This window comes from Copidosoma floridanum, unplaced genomic scaffold (assembly GCF_036245765.1).
Source record: "Copidosoma floridanum isolate Cflo_tuat_1 unplaced genomic scaffold, Cflo_Japanese_pri ptg000013l, whole genome shotgun sequence".
NCBI classification, from domain to species: Eukaryota; Metazoa; Arthropoda; class Insecta; order Hymenoptera; family Encyrtidae; genus Copidosoma; species Copidosoma floridanum.
Genome location: NW_028321890.1, coordinates 9,319,716 through 9,338,644, shown reverse-complemented (window position 1 = coordinate 9,338,644; position 18,929 = coordinate 9,319,716). Strand labels below are relative to the sequence as shown.

General features: G+C 44.2%; 1 protein-coding gene across 1 annotated transcript in view; it reads right to left on the bottom strand.

Annotated features, from left to right (window-relative positions):
* Positions 1 to 1,405: 1,405 nt before the first annotated feature.
* Positions 1,406 to 18,929, bottom strand: part of LOC106637037 (uncharacterized) — a 108,335-nt gene continuing 90,811 nt past the window's right edge. Inside the window, exons 3-4 of the mRNA XM_089590654.1 lie at positions 2,452 to 2,952; positions 1,406 to 2,394 (exon numbers count right to left, since the gene is read on the bottom strand). Of these exons, the coding sequence (XP_089446780.1) occupies positions 1,513 to 2,394; positions 2,452 to 2,952 (1,383 nt within the window). The 3' untranslated portion in view covers positions 1,406 to 1,512. The remainder of the gene's footprint in view (positions 2,395 to 2,451; positions 2,953 to 18,929) is intronic.

The window sequence follows — 18,929 nt, the reverse complement described above, 5'->3', positions numbered from 1 at the left end:
TGGGCTTAACAGATAAACATTATACAAAACTTTTTGTTTAAAATAAGCTCGAGAAGCAGAAAAAACTTTACTGTTAGAAAAAATTACATTTTTGCAATTTGTTTATAAAATTTGTTAATAAAAAAACATTGATCACCTTCGATATTACGACCCACCATCAATAATCATGTTCAGCAGGCAAAAATACATAAAAAACAATCTATGTATGGCTGTCCAGATAACAAACATTTAATGCCAGAATATATTGTATTGCGCCGAGGCCGTACGGTCACATTAAAAAGGCACAGACCGTCAAGCTCGCTGGATAAGAACAACCAAATAAAATCAATTGGTTTTTACGTATTCATCAAATACTATGTTTGGCTCACAATTTGAGAGGTGTTGAGTTGAAAAATATTAATCGGGCTTTAAGTAGCAAGCTATTGAAAATAGCAAAAAACGCATTTTTTAAAAGTTGTCGAATTTTTTACGGGAAAAGTATTGGGTTTAGGCATATGGTGTATGTAAACTTTTTTGTTCAAAATGAGCTAAAGAATAGGAAAAAATTTTTTTTTTCCAAAAAAATGAACAATTTTTATTTGTTCATAAAATTTGTTGATAAAAAAAAATTGTCCATCCGGATCGCGACCCACCATCGATAATCGTGTTCAGCAGACAAAAATACATTAAAAAAACTTTGGTGGGTCCGTTCTTATTGAAAAGGCCACGGGACCCTACCTGGCGCCTAAACGTCAGTAAGAATTCATGAACGTGAAAACGCCAGCCAGTATTTTTAACTTTCTGAAAATATAGTTGCTATGTAATACAAACATTTACTAAATTGCAAAAACGCGGTTTCTCGACGCTCTAAATTGAATTAAAATTTAACAAAAAACTGTTTGAAGACAACAGAAAAAGTAATATTGCAGTTGGATAAAAAATTCGGAGATGTTGAAAAAACATAACTTTTTTCAAGTACTACGTAATTATACTTTTGGCTGTAGTGATAAGCGCGTCAATCGTGCCACACACAAGTATTAATTGTTGGTTGTTGCAATTCTTTTTTGGTTGAATTGTTTCAAAAGCAAAATAAGCCAATCGTGTTTAGACCCGAAGTAGTTGCACACTTGTCCATCGAGCAAAACGCTAAACACAGAAAAAGAACGATCTCGGGAACGATCTAAAGTCGGAGTCGTTGCTCGCCGACAATGAAAAATCCAAGGCGTCCGCTGCTTCTATTAATTTTTGTCACATAATATAGTCGTATGTACACTAGCCGATCGCTGGCATTCGCTGCTCTACTATGCGATAGAAAAAAAAAAAAAAAAAAAGAAAAAAAAAGAAAAAAAAAAGAAAAAAAAAGAAAAAAAAGGAAAAAAAAGTAGCGATAGCAATGATAAAGATAATCATGATAAGCCTTGGTCGCAAAGCGCACGTCCTCGCTTGAGGAAAGGCACACCGAAGAAAGGCACTCTGTCGCTTGGCAAAGGCACTGTGTGGATTCGCGGGTCGGGATGAAGGGGCAACGCCCGGTTAGAGCGAGACCTCGGCCGTGGGCCTTTTTACGTCCACGCTCAGATCCAAGGGGTTGCTCTTGGGCGCCGCCTCGGGGCTCGCCGGCTTGCTGGGACAGCTCGCGCTCTCGCTCTCCGAGTCCGAATTGTCGCCCACTGCCCCCTCCGCCCGCTGCTGCTGCTGCCTCTCGTGGGCCGACTTGAGGCTCAGGTCGATCGGCTCTAGCTGCTCGATCGCCAAGCCCCCCGGGCTAGGGCTAGCCAGCAAAAGGTCGCCACCCCGGAGCGCCTGGGCCGTCCCCGGCGTCACCAGCTCCGAGGGAGGGTACATCAGGCCGTGGCCGTGGTTGTGGTGGAGGTGGTGGTGGTGGGCCAGGTAATCCGTGGCGAAGGTCACCGTGGCGTTGACCTTCCGCCTCGGGAAATCCGCCTCCGACCGGTGCAGCCGACTCGCCGTGGCCGGCGCGGTACCGCGCGCGCTGTTTGTGCCGGTGGGGCCGCTACTGGCGCTCGTCGTGGTGCGGAAGTAGCTGAACGCCGAATTGCTGCGCGACTCGTCGTGCTCGTCGGTCTCGACGCTCGAGGCCCCGCTGTCGCTGGGCGTGGTCGCGGCGCGCTTGTACAGCGGCATGAACGGCCGGAAGACCTCGAGCGAGCCCGAGGCTGCACCGGAGAAGAGCTGCTGCGCCGAGCTGACCAGCTCCCGGTAGGGCAGACCAGGGGGCGTGGGGGTCCCGCGGGTCGGGCTGGACCGGTGCTGCTGCGACGGTGGCTGGGGCTGCTGTGGCTGAGACGGGGGTCCGTCGAGCTCGTCGCCCGACGACTTGGAGCCGGTCTGCCAGCCCAGCAGCTTCAGAGGACTCTGGTGCAGGGAACCCATGCCTCCGGGCCCCAGTTCCATCTGCGGCCGAGGAGGTGACTTGCGACCTTGCTGCTGCTGCTGCTGCTGCTGCTGTTGCTGTTGATGATGGTGATGGTGTTGCTGCTGGTGGTGATGGTGGTGCTTCTGCTGTTTGAGCATGGCGACGTGCAGAAGGTGCGATTGGAGGGCAAAGTCCTCCTGGCTGGGCGAGCCCTGGTCGCGGGTGTCCTTGCCGGATTGGACAGCCGCGTAGCCGCCCAGGAGACCCGCTTGCTGGGCCTGGAGCCCGGGGAGAAAGCCTGGCAGGAAGCTCGCGCCAAAGTGAGAGCCGGGGAGGCCGCCCGGGCTCTGGCTGCTGCTGTTGTTGTTGTTGATGTTGTTGTTGTTGTTGGTCTGCTCCTGTAGGAGGCAGTGGATCTTGAACCAGTTGGAGCGCCGGCCGTAGCGCGAGCCGGACTTTGACATTCCCACGAGGAGGCACTTTCGCAGCCTGCAGGCCTTGCACGCTGTCCGATTTTTTTTGTTGATCACGCAGTTGCCCCCGTTCTTGCACTCGGATATGCTGCCCAGGTTGTTGTACGTTCTGCCGAAGAAGGACTGCAACAGAGAGAAACAGAGGAGCATTGAACGAGGGGATACGTTAAGCTGTTGCGAAAATACGGTCTTATCAAGTTTTATGAGAAAAGTGAGGGAACAAGGAAAGCCAAGGGTCCTCGGAACCGAAACTTAAATTTCGGATGTTGCGGGATGCAAACTAGCCTGATTGGCTAATGTCCTAAGAAGAAAATATTCTCATTTACCACGGTGAAGAAAGTTTAACAAACGAGCTACTTATACTGCTTCATAAATTTTTTTCACATCTTGTGCAGATAAACACATAGATGCAACAATAATTTCTTTTTCCCGTGAGGATACATGTATAATTTTTATATAATTTCTCCTAAAAGTCAAGTGGCGTGGGAACGACACATTATGAGCTTGGGTAGAATCAGATGCATGGCTCCGCGCTTTATGTCTAATTTTGACTTGCGCATTTTCTTATTATTAAAGTTTCAATAAAAAAAAAGAAAAAAAAGAATACGGTGTCAAATCTCTGCACTTTATAAAAATTTTGAATTAAAATATCACTATGAATGACATGAATGGTTGGGGTCAGAGAAAAATGACGGTCAATTAAAATTTAAAATTCCATAAAAAAACTCCCGACACATTCGACTAAAAATATTGTTGAAAAAGTTGGAGTAATTAAATTTTAGTCGAAGTGTTATCATTAACAACAAACTTTTTCCAAGATTGAGTATGGTCAAATTATGGTTACAAAATTTATGGTAGGGATAAATAATATTACCTATTAGTTGCCACAGTAATTTACGAATCTAAAATTCTTTTTTTTTTTTTTTTTTTTTTTTTTTTTTTTTTCTAAGTATTGATTAAAATTATCCTCATATTCATCGGCAATCATTAACTTGTTGAAAATTAAATGGTATTACGTAGTTTCTGATTACGCAATTAAACGTAAGGTGGGCTTGTGAGTCGATTGACGTATAAAACTCATTTGATTTTTTCCATGGAACGACAAGGTGCGCTTTTTATCACATCTAAATAAGGTAGACAATTAATTTGAAGTAAACGTTTTTGAATGAAGTAAAGATACTTTATCCCAATATTAATCTGTCCATTGTTATACTGTTGAATCCAACGAATAAATGAATTCCACTTGTTTCAACAGTAGTATTAAAAAATAGTCAACTTGATACTTTTACTAACATTAGCGAATTGTGGATTAGAAGGGCTGTTTTACCATAGGAACACACGTGCTGTTTGATGCACTGCCCGGCTGTATGATAACTTTTAGGTTTGGCAAATTATTATGTCAACTTTGCGATAAAAAAATATGTACGTGCGTGAATATGACTGATAGAACTACAATGTTTAAAACAATGTGGCTAATATTTAAAAAAAAAAAAAAAAAAAAAAAAAAGATGGCTAGTATCCGAACATGAGTGAAGAAGAAGAAGACGGGTATGGGTTGAAATGATTTTTTGACAATCAGCATACAGCATACTACGAAATTTCACAAGACGTCTCATCTCAAGTTTTGTCTTGCGGTAGTTTCGTCCCGAGGCCTCGAAAGTCTCGAACTCTTTCTTCAAGATCGCGAGGGTCTTGAAGGTCTTGGAATTCCTCTTCACAATAACAAGAGTCTCAAAAGCCTCGAGAAATATTTTGAGATCTCCAGGCAAAACTGTGCAAGGTCTCGCATCCATGTCTATTTTTTTTTTTTTTTTCTTCATATCGAAGATCGTCTCGTCTCTTCTCAAAGCTGGGCATCACGTACAATTCTGATGGATAAACATTATTATACGAGCGTAGCATGCTTTAGTAGGCAATAATAATAATAATAATAATAGTGATAGTAAATGTAGCTCTTAGTCAAGAAGTAGTTATTGTGCAAGGACCATTTATTTTGTTTTAAACATATATCTATGGGAAAACGCAATATGTGAATGTGTGAGTACTACTGCGCAAAACTATAAAAGTACAAATATTGCCTCTCTCATTGTATATCATTTGATCTTATCTTGTGATGAAGGTACGCAGACGACATTTTAGAGTTGTAAAAATTGTAGGGAAATAAAACGAAATGTGGACAAGAGAGAGGGTCCCGCGCCCGTAAAAATAAAAATTGCCCTTTTGCCAAAAGGAAGTGGCCCACCACTTTTCCCTCACCCTTTCGCACTCCACTTGTCGGGGCTATGTACTTTGGTATGTTCATGCGGTAAGAAACGAAGAGCGAAAAAAACGATCCAATTAATGTTTTGAATCTAGAAGATCGATCGGGAGGCGGAGTGGAAAGGCCGTCGTTTGGGTCACCGCTAGGCACACAATGTGGTCTAGGTATCACACGGGCGCTCTCCTTTTCTCTCTTTCTCTCACTCATATACTTGATTGCATTATCACTTTTCAATCCATTATTATTATTTACTTAATTGAATGACTTATTTTTATCTACTTTTTTTGTAACTGAAGCTTATCATTTGTTAATCCTGAACAATACTACTGATTCCACGTAAATTCATAGCCAATTTGCTAACCTATATATGTAACTACTCATATTAAGACTCATAAATATCGATATAAACTTTGATCCGCTTACATTTCTTATTATTCTTTCAAACTGTACACTTCAATACCTTATACTTGCGATTTAATTTACTTACTGTGTATATATTTGTAAAACTAGATTTAAACATGTATTTCTATCATTTTTGTTTATATTATCGTATGTACTTTTCTGGAGGGCCAGACATGGCTTAGCCACAAGGCCTCACTAAAATTCAATCTAAAAAAAAAAAATCCATACGTTCAAACGATCCCAGGGACATTATCATCATTGGAAAGCACAACTCTTGGGCTTGGCTCTCCGTGGATTCAAGTGAAAAATGTTCCAACCATCGCCACCGCGGTGCGCCAATTTCATAATTAAGGCTCGCATCGGTGTGGAGCACGATCATAAATGCCAGTGAATACGTCGCGATGATGATGATGATGATGATGATGATGATGATTATCGCGCACAGAGGCATCAGGCGATGGAAAATGAAAAGGGGGAGAGACAAAAATGTGATGAAATTAATTTATCGAATCAGCGCGTTTCGCAAGGCGACGGGCCAGCCGAGCTAATGCACGTGGCTAGCAGGTTGCCGTAAATCATTCAAAAGCCATGGAATAATGAGAGAAACGGCGATGGCCGAGTCCCCGGTGCGGCTTATCTGTTGTGGCTCTCTTCTTTTATCGCGAGGCAGGATCATTTATCCGAAGAAAGGATCGCAAGTGCTCCGAGACTCGCAGTCAATCAAAAAAAGGCTAATGCACACGGTGTACGTTGTCGCGGGTCCAATAACGACAGTCTGTTGTAAGTAGGTATACTTACAAGGCATATGTGTGTATATATATATATATATATATATATATATATATATATATATATATATATATATATATATATTATGTAGGTGAGCTAGGCGAGTGCTTTTCCCCCATTGCAAAATCGTACCAGGACTTTACGGCCAAATGTGCTCCCGTGGAACCCCCACCTGACTTCACCTCTCTCTCTCTCTCGCTCTCTCTCCCTTGATGTTGCGAGTTCACGAAGCGACGACCATCGCAGCTTGTGTTCGCCGACGAAGACGACGACTCGGACAATTCTATCTGATTTTTCCCGAAGCGGTGGGGATTAGAAAGGCACCTGGGACAGAGAGGATTGACGCTCTCGGTGACTTTCCGCGCAGGTCGTCTCTATACACTTGCTCACACAGGTGTATTATGTACGTGTGCATACCTGTATCCTCGGGAGGCTCTGGCCGCTATTCTCAAGTTCGACCGACTTTTTTGCTCCTCTTTTTATTCGCCCCCCCCCTATTCCCACCCTCTCTCTCTCTCTCTCTCGATGAATGTTGCATCAATGTTTACAATGCCTATAATTTATTATATTCCCTATCGCGGGGATCTTTCTCCGACTTGTGCGCTCTCTACGTGCCATAGTTTTTCTCTCGATGTGCTCGCGAGCTAGCAATACTATGTTTTCTCGATCATCTGATTTCCAGCAATCAACTCACTCCCTCGTTATGGAAGCACATCGCGTGATATATATATATATATATATATATATATATATATATACATAGTGCAACGGGTATATAATGGGAACAGCGCTGGATGGCAAAGCCAAGCGAGCGTCTCTTAGGAGGAACCTTCCGTATGTTATGATATTAATTTTAAGTTTAACATGATGGTCAATTTTAATAAGAGTCGACTTTGAACCGAGAGAGCCAGTAGCTTATGCGTTCAAGTGTAATATGCTCAGAAAAAAAAAAAAAAAAAAAAAAAAAAAAAAAAAAAAAAAAAGAAAAAAAGAAACAACGTTTACCTATTTGTCAAATACAGAAGCTCAGAGATTGCGGTGCAGGTAGCTCGTGGCAATGAAGGGTGATTCAGTTCAAATAGTGCCGCCAAGTGAATTCTTGAATACCACGAAGAAGCAAAGGAACGTTAAGATGTGCACGAGGGCAGCTTAGGAGAAGAGAGAAAGAGTTTTCTTTTCTGTGTACTCCTTCCAAGATTTGGCCCCTTGATTATCCTCACAGCGCCGATACCGGGAAAGACAGAGGCGTGTAATTGCAGCTGTGCTCTTGTGGCATGTGGCAACCAAACGACCCTAGCGATAACATGGGGAAAAATAGCGGGAGAAGGAAGCCAACAACGGGTGGAGAGACTCGGGAGAGGCTCGCAGGGTGTTTTGAAAGGACCGAGTTGCAATGTGGGGCGGTGCGACTGGGGCAATACATCATGCACCTACTTATGAGTACGTGATGGTGTTAACAACGGCAAGAGACGTAGGCGTAGCGGCCCAAGGATGAGCGTATAGGGGCGGGGTGTCGAAAACAGGGGCCGGCAGCCGCAAGCGCGTATTAACTTTAGACGAAATGCGCAGGATATCGTAGAAGACGCGTCCCGGAGGAAGTGCCGTGCCAGATCTGGCCAGCGGGGGGTCTCCCTTTGCCACGATCCGTGCAACCGCGGTGATTACAGCGCCAAGATATAGAATGGACGGATCGTTGTTTGGGTGGTGCAACCGCGGCCGACCTAGGTCATTGCTACTTCCGACAGTTGCAGTTGCAGGTGCACCGGCCGTGTACTTATTTGGCAACCCCGACAAAGACTATTCTTTGGCTCGTTCCGTCAGCGGAGAGGCTGGCGCAACGGAGGAAATGAGCGTAAGAGCCGCGCCGCGCACTGGAGCACGGGTGTCGCAAGAGTCTCTTCCACTCCGGATGGCCGAGCGAATGATCTCTCTCTCTCTCTCTCTTTCGCCCCCGAGTGGGTATGTGGGTAAGTATAGGCAAGGCGTATACGGGTACACGCAAACGTATAATGATGCATATACACACGGCGAGATCGGCCCAAGATGCAACGCCATACCGTGTATATAGATTATTATTATTATTATTATTATTCTCATAAGTCCTCTGCTTTGCACGTGCACGTCTACTATACATCTTTACACGTATATACGTATAGCCACGCGTACGGTATTACATGCATAATATTGTTGCTCCTGTATTCCCTTGTATAGTAGCATTAAGTATATACTTACCGGGATACTCTCGCCAAGTATATATATATATATATATATATATATATATATATATATATACGCACGTGGCTGCTGCTGCAACGTTATACTGCTGACAAGTAATTTTGCAAGCCCTTGCCCCGCACACAATACTCTCTGTTCCGGCGTGTGAGCTCATCAATCTCGTGCCCGCGCTTCTGCACATGTAAATACTTGTACAACTCAATAAGGATGCGCGGAGCCGTGGATATTGTGCAGCGCTACTATCATCACTTCATTAGTATTGAGATATCTCAAGTGTCCCTCGATCGAGCAACTAACGGAAGAAGCTAAGGTGCATGTCCCCATTGAACTACCAGTGCGGGAAGGAGCTTACAGAATCAAAAATATTTATAGGTTTGCTCTCTCTCTTTCTGACGGTTCGGTTGTTGTTGTTCCATTTGAAAATCCAATGTACCACTGTATCATTCCATTGTATGGTATCGTACACCTGTGGACGCTACTTGCAACGTACCGTGGATTGCGTGATCCCCGATTGCGGCGCACTTGGCTCCGGTGCACCGATTTTTTAGTAATTCGAGTGCCCCCCTTGTTTGCTATGTACCTACAGCAAAGCCAGCTACATGTATACTATCGCACGCGTCATAATTGCATCGCGCTTCCGGCAAGACGGTAGCGGCCAACAGTAGAGCTCGTTCTGTTGATGGGTTTTCTCGGGGCGGCAAGGCGTAATGGGCCCCCTTTTTGTCACATCATAAACCATACAGCAGCCACAAAGGCGCATGCAACGCATTATACAATGTATGTATATATTATGTACCTATACACCTGTTGCACGCCATACGTCTGTATATAGCGTGCGGGCCACGAGAGCAGCAGTGGCAGCAAAGTGACGAGGTGACTTATCGACTCAATTCAACCGAGGAGCAGAAAGACGCGACGCGACCAAGAGAGAAAGAATACAACGTATATACTCTCCCGTGTAGTGGCCTCACCGCGTTAATTTGCCGACTCGAAAAAAGGCTCCATCCGTATGTGAGGAAGAGAGATAAGTAACGCCTGCGGGCCAAGTCCGGTCCACGTGACTAATACGAGTTCATCAATCAGCTTGCTAGGTACCGCTGCTGCACGGATATACCTACGCGTCAAGGGCCATTTGACTTTTTGTCTTCGCTCTCTGATGCCTATATAATATATATATGGGTAAAGTGTACTCATCATATACTTTAATCGTGAAAGGCCCTAGCAGCCCTAATGTATGTACTAATAGCCGATCGTTCTTCTTTTTTCGATTTACCCCTCGGGTTGCTTCCAATTCAAAGAATCTTGTTTTTTTCATGCAGCTGACTAAAGTGTTCCTCTTCGTGTCGGCCGATCTTGCTTCCGTCATACCTACTGTAATGGACACGTATACACAAGCACCCCGATGGCCCTAAAATGCCACGAGGTAAAATCTTGTAGCGCCTCCCCAACCCCCCCCCCCTTCATGACGCGAGCGTGCACATTTCTCTCTCGCGACTGATCCCAATCTGCACACTGCTTATAGCTTTCCTTCTCGCTCGCGTCCGCCGCTTTAATATATGTAACTGTGTGTGTTGCACTATCGGTGCATCCGCTCGTAGCGAGGCAAGGCTCGCGGTGGTGCGAAAAATGCCTCTCTGTGCACCGGCGAGGCTCGAAGATGCGCGCGCTAACGGCCCCCTCGTGGCCGGCTAATTGACATCTCGACGCCGCGAGCACGAAGCCCATCGGTGACCCCTCGGTCGCGCGCGGGACCTCTAAGCTCGGACCCATACACTTGCATTCGGGGCCGCGATCATGCCACCGCGATTTACGAAACAGAGAAGCCCGACGCGTCCTGTGTACGCTTGGGCGTCCCGGTCGCAGGCGCGTTATTCCACGCATCTCGTGCCTCTCTTCTGTTGTAGGTATAGTAGGTATACATGTATACAGACTCCCGGTCTATCGCAATCATTATCGTTTACGAGCTCCTTGTTGCTGCTACTCTGCTGATGCTATTCATTATTCCGTCCAAGCGGGTCAGAAGCAACAACAACAACAACAACAACAACAACAACAATAACAACACCGTGGCGGGTTACCACGTCCCAGTTGCATTGTGCGGGTGGATTTACAGGGGAGGAGGAGGAGGATGAGAGGGAAAGAAGGGCATAATATACCACCCATAGCTGCAGAGTCGCCAGTCGGACAGGACTCTGCTGCTACGGCCGCTGGAGCTGTCGTGTAAGTATAAGGCATATAAATCTGTGGCTGCTGCTGTTGTTCCCTGCAGCTCGGCGCTACTGCACGGTTCCGCTGGACGCAGTTAATAGATGCGGCAATCACGGTAGATACTGCGCGTGCATCCACACATGCACCATTGTGTGTGTGTGTGTGTGTGTGTGTGTGTGTGTGTGTGACACGGTGGCGGCACTGCTCCTCGTCGACCCGGAGCCCGCGCGAGCAAGCAGAGGGATAGTATAACCCAATGCCGGTGTATATATACTTACCTTACGAGATGCTGCACCAGCCACACATACACATTGAGAGGGAGAAAGAGTGCCGTCATATAATATATGTATATGTATGTACATATACGCATATATATATGTGTGTGTGTATATATATATATATACACACATTGTATGCACTAGATAGATCTATCTAGCCTATACTGTACGTATTTTTGTACGTATATATAGGTATACCTATATACGTGTATATCTCAGTGCATTCTACCTACTCGTCCTCGGAGTAGCCTTTCTCTTCGCGCGACTCCTATCCGCCCGCATGTCGGCCGTGCTCTCTTCTATAAGCCCTGGCTGTATCATTCTGCGCGGCGTGTGTAGGTATAGCTCGCAGCCTCATCCGGAGCACCTGTAACGCGAGATGGGCCTTTCTCTGTCACGACGCGGCCGAGGCCCGTCACGACTCTCTGCAGCAGCGCGTTCAGCGCCCCGGCTAAATATGATCTCGTTGCGAGAGCCGCTGTAGCCGGCTCGGCTCTCTAAGTGATAGCAATCAGCCGCATTTTTCCGGCTTTTCCCGTTCGACCCCGCGCGACCGAGAGAAAAACCGAGTCCCACTCGAGTGTGCCGCTAAAATGATCGCGAGCACCGGCGACGATGAGACGTATATAACATTAATGGGAGCCGAAGCTGTGTGTACAGCTGCTCCTGCCGTACCCGGCCAACCTTACGTATCGTGCCTCGGTCCACGTATATATACATACATGTATGTAGCCAAGTAGGCCCCGGCTGCTCACGGGGATGAGCTTGCGTGCAGCTTGGCTTATACATATATATTATATAATACACTTAGTGTATACGTGCATGTATAACAGAGGTAATTCAAATTCTTTCGGGGTTAGCGTGCGCCGGCTCGTCTTACCCGCAGCGCTATCGTGCGCTCGTTGCCGGCGCTATATACTTACCGCGGGCCCATGCCTGCCTTCTGTTCATCATCATATCCGCACGCCCGCGCTGGTGCGACCTTTTTTTTTTTTTCGCTTTTTTACCTACTTATATGTATAGGTATCTCCTTCGCGAACCCACTCCGCGCGTTCCGTTCCGCCGATTGGGCCTTTCGCCGGGCCCTGCGCCTCCAGCCTCGTACCTATATAATATACTTGTATACTTCTCACGTACCTATAGCTGTATATATATATATATATATATATATATATATATATATATATATATATTATATACACGCCACGGCGGTATTGTATACGAGTTTTAAGTACGTGCGAGTGTGTTATACTTTCCGCGTTCGTTGCAAATGGATTGGGTAGATGCGCCACCGCCGCCTGCTCCTCGACCGCGGAGTGCGGACCACGGCCGCGCGCTTTTCTCACGCTTACCCTCTACTACACCTATACCCACCGTTCAAGTACCTACGTGTACATAACCAAGTATAATATACCTGTGGGCACTGCATACCCTACATATATATATACCACGTATAAATAATACACGTGTATGGTGTTTGCGTGCCCGCGTCTTTGTATACATACATACATACACACATAAATGCTTGTATGTGAATGTAGGCATACGCGCTCTGCTCCTCTCGTCTCTCTGTACTCGCGTGCTTGTAATTTCGAGAGGATTCTTCGTGCCCAAAAATACACTCTGTCGAATTTTCGCGTCAAAATGGTTTTGTTTCGTACACTCACATTGCCGTGTGTGCCCGAACTTATTGCTACAAATATACATGCCCGAGTACCCGATTACCCAAGCATAATCACTTGGGACTCCTTGTGCAACGTTCTTTTAATTGTCGTACATATATAGCTATGTCCATGCCATACGGGTGGTGGAATAATCCACAACCACAAACATTTTTCGCTTACACGAGCTTATTGGCCCGCTATTTACTCATGTACGAATGATACTACAATCAATCGGTCAACTAGGTCCTTGCACGAACTCATATAAAAAAAAAAAAAAAAAAAAAAAAAAAACGATATTCAATATCCATTCTGACAAATTGTGAGTATGAGGGCTCTGCATATCTGCGTGTGACTTGGTGTGATGTATGTACGTCTGATAATCATTGGCAAAATGAAAAACAACCTCATAGTCAAGTGTTGTGGATCAGCCACTTACACGGCAATGGGGTCATCTTGTTTTACACGGCTTACCGAACCATAGGACCACGCTTTCGATACGCCCATGAGGAGATGGTTTCTCAAAGGTGCTAGTCCAGCGAGGAAAGACCGGACTCGTGAACACGACTGGGTGTGAATTACTACAAGAAGCCCCCCTCGAGCTACAGGAACGTCGAGAACCGCAGCCTGAACCACCGTGTTACCGTGACCAATAAACACATTTATAAATACCTATACAAGAGGGCAATCTAGCCAACACGTGATTCAGAATGAATTATTATTAAGTCAGGGGGAAACAATATTCCAGAGTGATTTTACCCTTTACATAGACACTTTTGTTTTTAGTTTGTCTTCTTACAATAGTCCCACATACAATCGGAAAAGTTAAATTTCATTAAATTGTTTTTTTCTCCAAGGACTAAATAATTTCAAGTTAATCGTACGTATGAGTGTCTGATTCTTTTTTTATCTTCTTCTTACGCGCGCACAAGCGTTTACCAATTTTATTGCCAAAGCTGTAGTCGAAAATAATCAAATAATACGTCCAATGACAGTAGTCAAATAATTGAAAACAACGTCCAATGGTGGTACTGTCGTCATATTTTTGTATTTATTTGAAAACAAAGACAACGTCCCGGTCCCCATCAGGTACAAAAAGCTCTGACTCTTACGAAAGGCATGTAAACTCGGAATGTGGTTACTATTGTTAAATGTCAGCGTTACGATTTTACATCACTTTCGTAAGAGTCAGAACTTTTTGTACCGTTGTCAAATCAAGTACCGTCAAGTGAGACGGCTCCATTTCATTTGCGACAAAAAAAGAACCTCGGGCAAAGTTGGGCGTCCAAAAAATATGTCTGGTGTTACATGATTTCTCGAGACTACACGGAATTGAGGAAATATTGTCGAGTCGAAAAATTTCGGGGCAAGACGAGAAATCTTAAGAAGAAAAAGAAAAAAAAAAGGTTTTGTCCCGCACATGCTTTATTCCATAGCAGGTAGGTACAGGTATCGTGTGCATGGGTGTGCAATACATGGGAGCACGTATATAAATATTTGGCAGAGGTCCCTAATTTACATGTGTACTGGAAGAGTCAATAGAGAGCGGCTTCGTTCCGCAGTTGTCGTTGGTGCGGTTGTCGCCGTTTTCTATGAAAACAGCTGTAGAGTAGACCTGCACGCAAAAATGGGGGAGGGGGGGGGGCGTGCGAAAATAGTGTACATACCGCCGGCCGATAGTAAGTATATGATAAGTACACATAATAAGTATGATACACATGGGAGTCATCAATGGGCGTGTGACAGACATAGGTGCTCAGAACGGACGCGTAAAAAGTGCGCTCGTGCTTTTACTACATTTCTGCCATTGGTAACGATCCGACACCATACTTAATGCTGTATTGGTACCTATACGTATAAGGTATATTTCATTGGAAAGACGCGACACTGCGCTTAAGAACTTGTGATATTTCGGCACCGATTGTGTAACCAATTGTTACCAATTTTGGTGAGGGCAATCAGCGGACTAACCATTGACCCCCCTTGGTATATTTCCTTGAACTTTTCAAGTACTTATTATGTATGGAAAAGGTTTGAAAGTATCACCTTGACATTTCAATTACATTTTTTATTCATCCGACTCACACATACTTCAAGTTTTCTCGCTATAAATAACCACTTGATCTACCTTGACCAATCGATTCCTTACACGAGCCATTGTTATTTTCAAGATAGGAAAAATCATGTAACTGGGATCTCAAAGTCTTATGCGAATATATAAATATGCATAGGTGCATAAGCATCGAACATACAGTCAAGTATTTGTTTTTAGTGTGAACTGTTAACAGTATATTTTAATGTATTCATGAAACTGTACGTCAACCAGAAGCGTTTATCGTATTTTCGGCGTTGAAAGTCTAACTGAAGGTACAAAAGAGCTTTTGTACATAAAATTTCCAAAAACTCGTATTTAAATTGCTTTTTAAAACTTAGGTAAAATTACTGTTACGTAATTTAATAAGGCGCTGGAAACGTAGATTGGTGGATTGACATCTTAGTCCAAAAAGAAAGTAACATCATTACAGACGTCTTTAGCGATGGTCGTGGCTCTGCGCGAAATTTCGTAAATCCTTACTTGCGTAGTACGAGCTTCTGGTTCGCCAATCAGCAGAGCAATTCACAATTACTTTGGCATTTATTCATTAAATTCTGGAGTTACCTCCGTCCCTTAACCACACAACTGAGTCTCGAAGCTTCCGCTGTGCAGATCAACTCTACGACACGAGCAGAAAAACATCTACAGTAAGTACAGAATATTTTTATTAAAATAACAATAGTAATGAATATCTTACTAATTATATGATGCATATGTGCTACTAGCGTTCCGCTTGATATCACAAACATACCTATGCTCACGACTCTTGATACGAAAAATAAACTCAAATAATTGCTATGGATATGCGGCCACACGCACGGAGATGGTAGGGGAGTACTTTACAGAGGTAGGTATTATACGTGCTCATTTGATTATGCTGAATTATCAAAAATCTTTTACTAAATTTTTGCCTAACAATATTAAGTGACCACTGATTTTTGGGTTATTGTGGTAGGTACCTAGTTATTGGTAGTCGAGACGGACAGTACATATACATGTTCGTACACGTACAAATCACTGAGTACTGTACCAACGATCAAATGGCGTGTGTGCCTCACAAAAAAATGGACCATTACAAATGAAACCAGCTGAGGATAAATAATTAAATCAGCTAATAGGTACGTGCCCATAAATATACGTATTGTATGGGTATACGTGATTAACCGCGTTAGGTGATTCAGTATAATGTTAAGCCTTCATTTCTAGGACTTGAAAATGATAAACTTCAGCGTTGAAGTGACAAGTCACAATCGACGTCAGGTCATCTACCTTCCTCTCCCGAAAAACTTGTTTGGGGTAAACAGGGACTCGCATGCACCTGAAGTCATCATCGATAACAAAAAGGAGCCTCCTTTTTTCAAGTACTTGGGTCGCATTTGCTTATAAGCTTGCGCGACGCGGTAAATCTAAGAGCAGTCGTACGATGCTCCGACGAGTGAAAGTTTCCGAGTTATCGGACCTCCGGTGGACGGGCACGAGTAAGTATACCGATATTACCGATCAGGTCGCAAGCCCCCCTGTTTTGCTCGCGCTTCCGCGGTCTGCGGTGGATGGCACATTGCGACAACGCCGATGTACCATCATCAATCTTATGTAAAACTTTATTTATTGTATTTAAAAAGGCGCTTTTATACTCCATTAATTTGATATGTATGTAATGTATTTAAGTGTGTAATATAATTTTAACTGTATTTGTGTTATGGCAAAAATGTACTCAAACTGCCAATAAAAATTTTATTCAATCAATACCATCATCAACTTACACACACATGTGCACGTCGTGGACGTATACTCCCAATGTTCAGTATGAATTTACCTATGGCATTGTTATACATGTGCGACTGTGGTACTATTTAATAGTTGCACGCCTGCTGGAGCCAAAGTGAGAGAGGGAGAGAGGCTCGACCTTTCTCGCCGCTCTCCGGCTGTTGCTGTTACAGCTACATATATGTATACACGCGTATGTAATATATGGCTCGACGTGGCCTATGCATAGTATGCACGAACGCTTGCTCTATACGTGTATCATTAGGCGTATAAATATACTTATGTACGAACGTGTGTGTATTTATTAGCCAATGATATAAAATATACGGTCGGCTGGTGGCTGGTCCGCTGGTGCCATACGGTGCAAAGATGATGCTCTCTCTTTCCTAGCGCGCGCGAATCAGTTTTACTCCGTACCAATAAGTACTCATGTGCAGCAGGTATAGGTTCATAACATATATAGGTTTTCTCGCGTTCTTATATATTTATATATGATATGTGCAACCTGTAATTGCAGAGTACACGTGTGACAACGTCACAGGTACTCGCGGTTCGCCAGCCAATGTCGTGGTGTGAGCTCGCGCATGTGTAGGTATACGCTTGCATGCACGTGTGCAAACTTACAATGTAATGTATATATATATATACATACCCGATAGTTACGTTCACACCGCTGGTGACACTTTTCCAGACACCAAAGTGCCATAGAATCGCCGCAGATGCGAGCACAGGTAGCTCTGCTTGTCGTCAACCCTTATTACCTATTCTCCGTGCATACGTATAGGTACACGTGCATGCATCTGCACCGATAAATACATACACATACATACGTTGACTCTGCCAGCGGCTGGCACTCTGATTAATCGCCCGAGATTTCGTGTTTGCTTTTTGTTCGTGTGTACACGCTGGGTCGCTTCTTCGTTTATACGTTTCTTGCTGTACACCTACTCTCCTTCGAATCAACGAGTTATAATGACAACTTTCACCCGATACACTCGATTACGGAGTAATTACGGTGCCAAAGTCTCGTCAACTCAATTACATCGCTCGTGCTATTCGGATACACATAATATATCCCGTTGGATTTACTTTTTTTCCCACTCGTTATTTCTTTTTTTTTTTTTTTTTTTTTTTTTTTTTCTTCTTCTTCTTCTTCTTTTCAGTCGCGCTGATGTCATTTGATTTAATTTAGTAAACGGGCTCATGCCTGTATCCCCGTGCGGTTCACCAAATTTCTCTCCATTGCTTGCGGCCTGCACAACTGGCTATAGCGATCGGATATTTGGCAAAAAAGGTGCCGCTGACCGCCAAATTGCTCGTGGGATCCACCGTTCGGACTTCCGAGTTGAAGCAATTTCTTTTTCTCACGCGTTGCTTGAAACACGTCCCGAGTTGAGTCTCAAATGCACCGACTTTTCATGGAGGCAAGATGAACTAGAACTTCCCCCAAAGATAATTCAATGGCATTACACGCGCGTCAAACTTACAGAGACAGCTCAGCGAGGCTTTTGATCGTCAACAGGTTACAGTGCAGACCTTCGGACGCACGAGTAGCGCTGATTCGAGTTGCATTATGATGTGCGGCTAATTTATGCAAATATTGCAGGCTAATGCGTTATCGAGATGATGATTGTTCGAGAGGGTCTTTGGAGGCTGTATGTTTTATTTTTCGTCCGCCGCTCGGGCTTACGCAACGACGCCTCAGCTCCTGACGCGACGCTGTTAGTTGTAATGTGGGACGACAGGAAAAAAAGAGTGAGAAGATGAGATGAAAAAAAAAAATCTCGCTTGTGGATACGTGAAAGTCCGCGCGCGTGAAACGTGCGTACGTGTGTGCGTGCGGCTATCGTCCCGGCGCGACTTTTACCGTATACCCATGTGTTCGATTTTTAACGCGCATTTAGAGGCCACGCAATGAGCCATCTCTCGTTTTACTGGTCTCGACGATTATTGTCGCTGCTTGCGAAATTTTCATCTTCGCACCTGTGCAGTGTTGGAACTGTCGAGAGGGGGAAGGGGGGACTTCCGAAATAGCGACACCACCAGCAAGCAAACATCGTCCGTCAAAGGTGGGGAACGTAGATTCGGTTTTTTGTGACTTTACAATGGGACGAGACGCCAAAAAGGTGCACGCTTCTTAAACAAAATTAACAGTCTTGCAGAGTTTACTGGTTACAAGAAAAAAAAAAAAAAAAAAAAAAAAAAAAAAAAAAAAAAAAAAAAAAAAATGTTTAGCGAGTCTTGGCTCACCTGGACTGTCATAGTCAATACCTTCACGTGGGGATACTACATTTTGATAGTTATCTTACTTATATAACATACTGTTACGGAACAAGCTTCGGGGATTCTCGTGTGGATGGGGAGCAGGTAATTCCGATTTATTAAATAAATGGATTAAAAAGTCC